The 11,407-nt window shown below is 37.7% G+C and overlaps 1 protein-coding gene across 1 annotated transcript in view; it reads left to right on the forward strand.

Moving 5' to 3' along the window:
* LOC104623871 (threonine aspartase 1-like) overlaps window positions 1-10,894 on the forward strand; it is a gene marked incomplete at its 5' end in the record, with an annotated part of 51,693 nt that extends 40,799 nt beyond the window's left edge. Inside the window, 1 exon segment of the mRNA XM_010291078.1 lies at window positions 9,363-10,894. Coding sequence (XP_010289380.1) covers window positions 9,363-9,455 — 93 coding nt within the window.
* Window positions 10,895-11,407: the final 513 nt, after the last annotated feature.

The raw sequence follows: 11,407 nt of genomic DNA on the forward strand, positions 1-11,407 counted from the left end.
TTTTCTGGGGTGATAAAGAGCTTCGGTTTTTATTTCTTTCATCAGTCTAGGACTCAAGTTTTATTCTTAAACCAAGGGGTTGTCACAGTGACTGATTTTGTGCTGGTTCAATTTAACGAACATGAAAACAGACTTTTATAATGAGACTTTTAGAAAGTGAGAAGGTTTTTAAGTGTCTACTGTTATGAATTAGACTGATATTAGAATCATAATTATATAAAAGGAAAATTATATACTCAGGAAAAAAGGGATCCTGCTTTATAATCTTAGTGTGATTCTCTGTGCATTGGAGGTTAATGCATTTCATAATAGGACCCAGCAAATGGTGGTTCTGAACCCCAGACAAAGATTGTGGAGGTATAGGAGACCTTTCTTACAGGGCAAACACTTAGACACTTGCAAGCTAGATATCAGCTCACCTGCAGACACCGGTACACGCAAGAGGTGGAAATCTACTCAACCAAACTACTGTCACAACTCCTTTCAAAAGAACAGTGGGACAGGAAAGTGGGATGAGAGACTTGAAGTGGTTTGTAACGTCCTGACCTGCCGGTGCTTCTGGCTGTTAGCACTGTGAGCTCTCCAAGTACTGATGTGGAAGGATCCTTGCAATGGGGGTTTATTTCCTCCCGCTGTAGAAAAGGCTGGGTTCTGCAGCCGGCCACTCACCTCCAAACTAGACTGCCTGAATGCTAACTTGCCAGCCTAATTGTATAAAATGGCTGAGCCTGCAAGGCCTGTGGAATGGTGTTGTGCTGTGACTAATAACTGTTTCATTTAAAGCTTACTTTCTGGAAAGGTGACCAGTCTTTTTTTAGAAAACCAGTCACCTGGAAAAGTCACTGTTGAACATTGGTTTGAAATGTTTGGTTGAGCATTACTTTAAAAATACTATGGAGGCTTACCAGACGAGCCAAGTTCACACCTCATTGCGTATACAGTCATCTCTGGTTGTGTGTCTTATTACTTGCCTTTAGCTCGTTCTCAACACTGAAAGTATTTCAGCTCCTCCGCCACTGATAGCACTGGCAAACTCATCTTCATTACTGGCATAAGGGATATCTCATTGACTTCCCTCTGATTCTTATGCCTATGAACCCTTACATCACTGCCACAAGCAGCTGATCAAAGCATATCCGTGGTGTTTCAACTGTACTCTTCTTTGTTTGTTGTCATCCCTCCTGACACAAGCAGCTGCATAATCATTCGGTGCCAGTATTTGTCACATATTGGATGTGGAAGGAAACTAACTTTTTCATCTGAACAGCTGTGACTCTTTTATATATTTCTTGGAACTAACCTATACCACCTATAGCTACAGCTTATCCGAGGCTGGTACCTGGGAGCCTCAGCTATGATGAGCTTAAGGGACAGATGTGTTCTGGTTGAGAAGTTGACCATCCCAGACTTCCTTCCTGAAGCGATACCATGATGCATTGTTACAACTTTAGGCAAGTTCTTTGGGAAGGTTGTGATGGACTTCCCGAGATCTCCTGAAGCAAGTTCCTGCATTGCTATGTATATGATGGTAGAATTGTCACATAAGCTGACACAACTATTTCTAGCAGTTAGTGAGGCTGTTAGAATATTCTTGGCTGCTGTAGAAGTTTCTGGCTGCAGCCATGAGAATAGATAGAAAATATTGGTCTGTGGTCTTCCTCTGCTCTTACCCAGCTCCTTTTGTAGCAGTAACTGCTGCGTCAACAAAGGCTAAGACTTCTACATTGAAGGACTGGGAGATTAAATATCTTCATGAACTGAGGAGGTACAGTTCTTCTTTTTTGTTATTGTGATGTTAATTTATGAATTAGTTGATATGAATTCAAGATCTTTGATAAACAGTTAGCTCTTTTAGATTTCCTGCCGAAACTTTCTTCTTTTTCTGAGACACTAGTCTTCAGAATAACCTTTCAGATTTTTTTTTTTTTTTTTTTAATGGATCCATAATGTGTCCAACATCATAGCATCAGCTAAGAAGGTCATCCTGTTACGGGAGCTCTGACCTCTTTAAAGATACTCTCACAGCTTTCAGTTAATCAGTTCCAATTTTCCTGAACTGATTAGGTTACATTCTGAGAACTTAAGCACTTGTGCTGTCACTGTTGGGAAAACAGCTCTGTTCTGATAACCACGGTGTTGCCTCTTGGAGCTCTGTCCATACTGTCGCAGGCGATGTGCAATATTTGAGGCCTTAGCAGTTGGCGTAGCATTTGGTAGAGCAGTTTAAGCGTCAGTTTGCATGAAAGGCTTTGAGACCTTCTGCCTTGTAATTTGGGAGTGGGAGAAATAACTCCTTGAATTCACCCATAATGTGGTTTTAGATGTAAATGGAGAATGGGAAGGAAAGGAGGTTAGTGGCTAGGTTACAAGTTGACTCCTCTTGGTTACATAAATCTTCATATTTTCTTGTTCCTTGTCTGCTTGCCCAATGGAGGTTGCTGCAAAGGAAAAGAATTTCTTCAATGTGAAATGATAGTGCAGCGTATGCCTGCAATATGAATTCACATACCAACTTGCATCTCTTGAAGGTTCTGGTTATGGGTAGGCAGCCTTTCTTTGATTTAATGTTGTGTATCTGTACATAATCAAGCAGGAGCCCTTTTATCTCAGGCAGGATCTGCAGAGTATTTGTTCACTCGAGGCCCATGGTATTCTGTGTGCAGAAAGTCTAAGTGGGCAGAATGTGCCACAGAACTTCTTTTTTCCTGGATCTCCCAAGTTTCTTATAGTATCTTAGTGATTGAGAGTAGTTGGTGGTGGATGATGTTTTTTGCTTGAAAATAGGTACTTCCTCGCTGTGTTTTCAGTAGTGTTTGAAGTCAGGGTGCTTTCTTTCCAGGGAAAGTTCCAGTCTCTGTACCAACAGTGTGCAGTTTTGGCCTTGTGTTATGTGTAGGTATTTGAAATAACTTGTCAGCTCACTATAGTTCTTAGGAGGTATAAATTTACTATATGATGGCTGTATAAATGTTGCGAACTTTTGCAATTATTGTAAATGTTGCAATACTTCTGAGATATCCTTGTAGTTCAGCTTCACAAGTTTTAGTTTTTGTAACAGCTAGAGGACCTAGATAACGAATTTCTAAAAATCTACTTGTAATATTGAATGTAATCCAATTCAGTTGCCAGTTTAAATCTCTCTTTGGCAGATACTCAGTTCTTATAACATGAATTACTAAGCTTTATGTTATGGCAGGTTTTAATATTGCAAAGCTACATATGCCATACTTTCCATTTTCTAATGAATCAAATTCAAGTTGCTTTGCAAGATACAGGGTAACAGTAGTGAAGAGTGTTGCATATTGCTGTGTTTGAAAACATTCGTCAGGGACAACTGCTGTCTACAGCAAGTGTTGTGGTTGCCATATGCAAACAGAAACCTTATCTTTTACAGTTAGTTTCATTTTCCAGTATGAAAAAACAGAGTGGACAGGGAGACCATTTCCAGTTCACTTTTCCTGTTCAGATGTTAGGTGTCATAATTGGATTTATTTGCCTTTACTATATAGTTTAGCTAAATTACTTCTCTCCATGTTTGAAGTGATACGTATGACAAACACTGATTGCAGTAATTGTTGTTGGGTTTCTGATGGTGGGCTTCTGTGTTTTACTTTGTGAGTAAAAGGCCTGTGAAAGCCCTTTGTCAGGAAAAGGGCAGTTATCCAGTGCTCACTGGGTGAAGAAACACATCTTGGAAGAATTCTAATTTGAAAATTAGTGGAAAAGTCTACTTGACCCCGTTTAGTTAACAGAAATACTAAGTCAAATAATTCAGTCATTCATTTCAGACTACAGAGACAGTCTTTTAACTTCATGAGACAGGAAAAGTGTATGTCACTGTTAGACTTTTTGGTTTTTTTTTCTTTCTTTAATCTCTACTCTTGTCTGGAGACTGGGGAATCAGTCAGAAATTTTCACTTGAAAAGAACTCTGTGCATACAGTAAAGCATCTAGTTCTGTCATAAAAATAAGCTATTCATATTTGTTGGAAATAACCTTCAGTGCTAAGATACCAGTTAAAATATTTGGCTCATAGACCTTCATGGAAATTATGGGCTCTGAGATGGGAAGATAAGTTCACTTTTTTGGGTTGAGTTCTTGCATAAAGCCATTAGTACTGGAGCTCTCCTCATATTTGGCCGACGCATTTTAGAATGGAGCAGAGAAGATGGGATTGTGTATCCAGGTATGCAGATACAAATACAATAACCTGCAATTCAGAATGGTAAAAATCACATTTTAAGATATATGGCAGTATTTTAGAATATCTCTACAAAAGCCTGGGATGTCGAGCTGAACAGGTGATTGGTTGGTACATGGCTTTAGACTGTCTAAATACATGTATGAATGATTTAGATTAAAATGCTTTCGTTTTCAACTTTCTTAAAATTTGATTTTTTTTTTCCCTAATGCATTATATTGATGTTTTGAGATACATAAACAGTGTATATTAATATACGTAACCCACAGCATGAATTTGAGCGTGGAAAACTGTTGGCTTCCTAAGCAACCTGTATGTAGAATCAGTATTTTCAGTGCCTGAGAGCCAGAAGCACACCATCAGTACATCTGTCTGTCTTTGGCCGACAAGGATAATTACTCTGGAGCCGCTCTTGTTGGGGTTTTTCTTCTGGTTTTGGTTTGGGGTTGTTTTTTTTTTTTTTTCTCTTTTTTAGGATTTCACCAAACGAGTTGCACGTGGAGTATTCTGATAGTGGCAGTTGCCAGTATTTTGTGGGGCACCTTCTCCTGTCATATGGCAGGTGTACATTCAAACCACGTTGGAGGAGAGCTTCCCAGAGCAGCAGAGGATGGCTGTTGCTGCCAGAATGGGCTATTACTGTCTAGAAAATAAATTGAGAATGCGTGGCCAGATGGTTCTTGTGGTGGAAATGTGTACCCAGCAAGTAAGCTTGAATTTTTAAAGAATATACGGGTTTGGTGGTACTTTAAGGAGTGAAGTTGTATAAAATGATTTAATTAAGTATGTGATGTCCTTGGTCTCTCATTATATTTCATCTCAATAGTGTAAAGAATGGAAAAAGTTTGTTTTATAAATTATTCTGTCTAAAACACATCCTGAGCATGTAATAAGAAAGCTAAACAAACATATGAAGTACTCTCTAGATTTGCTTAAGAACTGAATGTGCTGCCATCTGGTAGTTGTACTCTGTCTTCTTGGCAGCGTTTGATTGACTTCAGTTTTCTTATGCAGCACTGTCTTTTGGCTTAAACTTCATATTCATTCTACATTGTATTTCTGCTTTTAACGAAAAAAAAAAAAAGAAGCTGTTGTGACAGACTAATACTTTTATGTGACTAAAAGGAGGAGACTAGTTCTTTAAAGACTAAAAAAATTCTTTGATATTAATTGGTCTCAAGGTTGTTTCAGAATCTTTGTCTATGAGACATGAAATAAAGTAAGTCTTGGCAATAACTTGTAGGTTGTTTTTTTGAAAAATTTTTTTAAAAGTTATACTAAAAATATGTAACGTGAAAAGTAGATCAAATGATCATGACAAAAAGATGAAACCATATATTGTCCCTGTAGCAGTTAACACTTGTTCCAGGGCAGAAGGACCTATTAGTTTTGGACCTGAAGGGTAGTGGGAAACTTTCCAGTGTGCATCAAAAGGGACTGAGAGATAGCAACGTTCCACAGTGTCTGCAGCACTGGGCTTGGGAGAGTTGGTTGCTCCGTGGTTCTGGTTTGGTTAGGAGAGGAAAAGAGGGAAACATTTAATGTTTCGATGGCAAGTACATGGAGCAAGAATCAGTGTCTGAAGGCTGGCTAGCTTGTTTGTGCTTTGTGGAGGTGTGGGAAGGAAAACCAAGTATTTCATCTAGCGCTTACCTTTTTTCCTTTTGAGCTGTGGGCACAAGGTTCCTCCTTTAAGCTTCAGACAAAGATCTGTGGTGACTAACTTGTTTCATACCTGTCAGAACCTCTGTTCCTAGTAGACCCTCACCAACCTCGCTTTTCTCTAGGAAAGCAAATCAAATCAGATTTCACAGTAAAATTTCTATTTATGGAGCTGAAGGTATGGATAGCCCCGTCATTCTTGATCTACCTTTCCTGGGCATATGGCTTCCTCAAAGAGAGGCTTCCATGAAGCTGAGTGGAGGATTAATCCAGGAAAACTTTTTCTTTTCCTGTTTTTGTGCTCCCAGGCACAATTTCCCCCAGATGTGAGTTCATTCAGCTTGTAAAGCTGATGGACTAATAGAATTCAATTAAAAGCTTTCCAGTGTTGTTCTTTTTTGTTTGCTTTTAATTTTTACATTTTTAAAATCTAAACCTAATCCACTGTACAATCTGGACTTAATGTAAAATATGATGTTTGGATATAAAAATGTAACAAACTGTACAATGTGGTTGCATTTAAAAATATTAAATGTTCTTTGATCTTTCTTTTTATTTACTAGAGTTTGTTCTTACGGCTAAGAACAAGGGAGATATATTCACTTGGGAGTTTATCTGAAGTTGTCTTGACATGGCGATGTTATCCTTTCATATTACTTATTAGGTAACATATTTTAAACACAATCATCTTGGGTCTGTCTCATTTTTGTTCTACATAAGGCAGCCATTGGAGAAAGTAATAAGTAGTCAGTGTAAAACACCATCTGTATTTGCTCTGTCATATAAAGTATGCAAATAAACAGGATGCAAGTAAAGGCTTTAAGAAAGGTTTTGTTATATGTGGTTTGGAGGTTTCTGTAAATGGAAATCTACAGATGCTAGTGTATAGTGGTTTGGGGTCTTTTGTATGGGAGACGTGTTTTTTCTTTTATAGGAAATGAGTTTTTGCATAGGAAGTGTGTTTTGGACAGCTATTTAAGCATAGCTACTTGATAATGTATTGATAGATACTGACTATCTGCTTATCCACTCTTGTGTATTTTTCCTTTCCTTGCTCAAAAACTTATTAGGATATCATGCTTAGGTAACTTTTTAAAATACCAGGATCTATAAATTTCATGTGGATTCAATGAAGCCTCACATTTTGCTCCTGCCAATTACATAAGGGTCTATTAGGCATTTAACTTTGGGATGCGGGTTGCAAAGTCAAGCCTATGCAAAAGGTTAATTTGATTATAAGATTTGTTGATAATCGTGACAGTGCTAATATTTCTTCTGTTTCAGTAACAAGCTACTTGTCTTTTGCCTCTTGGCAGCATCCTTGGGCCTCTGTGCTTTTTATTGTCTTGCTACAATGAACTGCTAATAATTCTGACTGATCACACTGTATACGCAATCTCACTTAAAAATGATGGCTGCCTTAGAGTCGACCACTGGTTTGCTTTGATTGCAGTATCTCACTAAACAGTCAATTACGTTCTTCCACCGAGAAAATTTGCTACTGTGCCCATTGAACAATGCTGCTTTTACACTGTCAGTCTATCCCACTTTTCATTTAGAAATTTTCACAGACCTTGGAAAAATATCTTTCTTCCACTTGTTTTTCTTCTTTTTTCTTTTTTTTCCTTCAAACTTACAAAATAACATCTCCAAAAGTTGTCAGTTACATTTTGGGGGAAACTGTAACACATTTGAAAAGAATCTTTTCTTCTTGAAGTGGTAAATCACTGTTGTAACCAAAATTGTTCTGAAAGTAGGAAGATGTTCATATATCAAGCAGGAAGGCCAGAGATCAAAGTTTTAGCAGTAGAATGAAAACCTTTAAATGTTTTTAATTAAATCTAATTCTGTAATTCAACTGAAAACAAGACCACCTAAGAGCAGACACCAGGATACCCTTATCAGGAAAGGAATTAAAAGAAGCTGCCTCTGAGATACAAAATGTCTCTTCGATGCAATGAACTGTGGTTACAGTCTCAACTCACTTTCTGCTCAATTGATGCAAGTTATTTTTACTGAACTTTTACATCCATACTTTTCGTCATAACCCATTGCCTCATTGCAAGTTATAAATTTTGCAGCACTTAAATCTTTTAAATGGGTTAATGTACGTTCAAAAACTTAAATATGTAGCTGGCTGCACTTACAGGACGCTGTAATTTCTAAATGCCAGCACCTTCTATGTTGTGAGATTTATATCGCAGTAGGAATCACTTCTCGTTCCTAACTTAGTAATCGTTTAAGCGTTACATTGTCTGAGCGTTAATGGATCACTTGGTGAAACTTGTAACTCAGGAGGGGAATGAAGGCCAGCACTCCTGCTTTGGTGGAAGGGATGGCTGGAGCGTAGCTTGAGCCAGTGACTCCCTGCCATTGCCACTTTCTGCCTCAAGCCTGTGGAAATGCTGTTATCAGCCCTATTGCATTTTGTAGTTCCACTAAGACTTTTTTTTGTTTTACCCGAGCCTACTCAGCAGCTCTGAAAGTAGGAAACAGCAAAGTTTGTAGAAACATGCTTCTGACTCCGTTTGTTGTTCTGTTTGAACACTACTTTAGCCACTGGGTCCTATATGAAAGCAATCAATATATTTGTAAATGGCGCTTGCTGTAGCTCAGAGTCAACCATGTGGACAAGCAGTTTTCACAGTGTACAATTGTGTGCAAGAGGGGAAATAGGAAAGAAGTCATTACTTTTAACAGTAAGTCCAAGTATCTTTTCACAAGTGAATGCTTTTACCCATAAAATGCACCTCAGAATGTAACGGATCTTTAACAGATTTTTAGTGTCACTGAGTTACAGTAATGAGCTGAAGTTTTGTGTACACAACCACACGTGTCCACTTTCTGGCTGGAACATTACAGAGCCGTCTCAAAGGCCTGCTTTTAAAATTTCTCCATGGAAGAGATGCTTGTTGACAGAAACACAATTGCTCTTTGGGTCCATTTATTTGACAGTTGACAACAGATATTTTAGAGGAAGTCTTTGGGGTTTTTTAGGTGGACGAGTAGGTATTTTATGCAGAGAAGTTTCTTCTTCTTTGCATCCTGATCATCACAGTTGGCTTACGCTCTCAAGTGTTAGTTTATCTCTGTCAAATAGTTTATTGTGTCTAAGATTTCTGTAAGGTGTATTTCTGTATGCAGTGCTAAACTTTTTTGAATCTCCCTAAGAAATAGACTTATAAACCATGGAATGCCACAGTTATTTTTCTTTTGTCTTCACGCTGGATACTCCTTTATTCTATTTTTAGTGCACTGGGTCATCCAGTTTACCTTTTCTACACATCTGTCATGGTTACATTCTTGTCATGTGTTAAACATTAACACAAACAAAATAAGAGAGTCCTAGTTGTTTGCAGCTTTTCAAGTTGCTTTGTAGTTTGCCCTCAGACTTCAGTGGTGGAGCAGCTTAATTGTTCAATACTTACAAGCTTGCTCTGCATCCTGCATGATTTTGCCTCTCTTCTCACTCGATAATATTCTCTTGGCTTTTCCACAGACTCACATTTCAAGACTTCCTCCTGGAGCCGTGGCAGGACAGTCCGTGGCAATAGAAGGAGGAGTTTGCCGGCTGGAGAGTCCACAAAGCTGAACAGCTGATTCCTCACTTCATTGCAAAGAATGTGAATGACTTTTTGTACATTAAGTTTTTTGTGTCTTAACAGATGTTGGAAATTCTACTCTTTTGTTTTATACCCCGTATTGCCACCACGTGCACCATAACTTGAGACAAGTGCTGCTGTAGTTTATGTTCTCACTCTGTGAATGGGGGTGTGTGCATGTTCATTTTTTCCCTAATAAAATAGGAACTCTTCTCAGTTGAGCAAAGATTATGTATGATTAATGATTGCGTTTTCATTGGTTTATGTTTGAAAAATAACCAGAAGTTTAAAAAAACTAATTTAAAGATACAGTCACAATTGTTCTTCATGTTCTAAATTTAACAGGCCTTTGAAGTGGCTATATAATTATGCAAAAATTATTATGGTTTCTAAGTTTCTCAGTGGCTTAAGGAAATCCAGAGGTGGTTTAAGCATGGGTTGTTTTTTTTCCTCCCCAATAAGGAGGATTCTTTTGTCAAAGAATGGTTTCAGTGAAACAAACTAGAGCAAAATTAAGGCTAGAATTGTTTTTAAATAGTCTTATAGGTCACATCTCTGTTCCCAAACGAAGATGTTAATAGCTTCAAGCTGTATGTATTACAAAAAGCTATATGAAGATAATGTATCGTAACGCAGTCTTTATGTATAATGGAATATTACAATGTAAATAAGAAAAACAAAGTTTATGGAAAGATTCGATATTATTCTTCGCTTCTGTTTTAAATCTATTTTTGAGAGGTACAGAAATGAACATATTACTGGATGCGAAGTGCAATGTGTATTAAGTGGATGTTGGGAGGTCTGATACTAGCTTTTTTACTGATAAAGCAACTTCCTAAAGTCCAGCCACAGCATGGGTATTTATATAACTGTGTGTAATATGTATGTACTGTGCATAAATTTACTGTAATCTTTTTTATACCTTCAACAAAACTGCATTATAAAACAATGTAATCCTTGTCTGCCTTGTGAAGCATTGGCAGCTGAACTGTCGTTTGTCACCAGTTCTGATACGTTAGCCAGATTGCCTGAGTCCTAAAAGTGAGTTCTGACATACAATCTTCCGTTCAGTACTGTTTTTTCTTCACAGCACTGGCAGCAATAGAAGACTTTTGTAATTAATTCATTGTCCTGATAAGTATGCCAAAGAGAAACAAAAATAGTTCATCTTTTTTTCCCTGGTGGATATTTGATAATTCTGTTTTCAGAAATAGTGGATGAATAGATATTCAGACTGTATTTGCTTAATCGGGCATTGTACTTGCCTGTTTTGTAATGTTGTGCCTGCCTATAACAGACATACTTGACTGATTAAATGGTTACATTGATTGTAGTACCAATCTTTCATGGAGAAAAAAAAAATCCTAATAAATTTTTTTTAATAGCCTGAGTTCATTTTCACTGTTACAATACAGCATACATTGAGATACTGTCACCTTTGTGTGGTTTTTTGATTGTGACATCAATGTAGTCCTATAGTTGATACTTCTATACAGTTCTGTAAATAATATGAAACAGGGGTTTTCCAGGTTGCAGAAGCAAAAAAGTGGAATGCATCTGTATTGAAATAGTTTGTGCTGAGGTATCAGACTGGATCCTCAGTGGTCTGATACATATATACTCATGGTCTGATGAAGAACTACACTACAACACTGCAGAAATGTTGCAACAAAGAAGCTGTGTTGTCGTAGCCATTAAAATTGCTCTAACATGCAGCATTAAATGTTTGTGTGGCTGCTTCACTATGTAGCGAGTGAGAATTTTAAGATCATGTGTACGTCTTTGTACACACCCACATTTGAAAATGGCATTGTTGTTGGAAAAGCTTAAGTAATTGTGTTAGCCTGCTTTCATTCTACACGTGCTTTTCAGTGTCGACTCATAGAAACGTTGGCATAAATTCACTCTTTCATGGAATAAGCACGGCAGAATGGCTTGTAAA

Source organism: Phaethon lepturus, unplaced genomic scaffold (genome assembly GCF_000687285.1).
Source record: "Phaethon lepturus isolate BGI_N335 unplaced genomic scaffold, ASM68728v1 scaffold37397, whole genome shotgun sequence".
NCBI lineage: Eukaryota > Metazoa > Chordata > Aves > Phaethontiformes > Phaethontidae > Phaethon > Phaethon lepturus.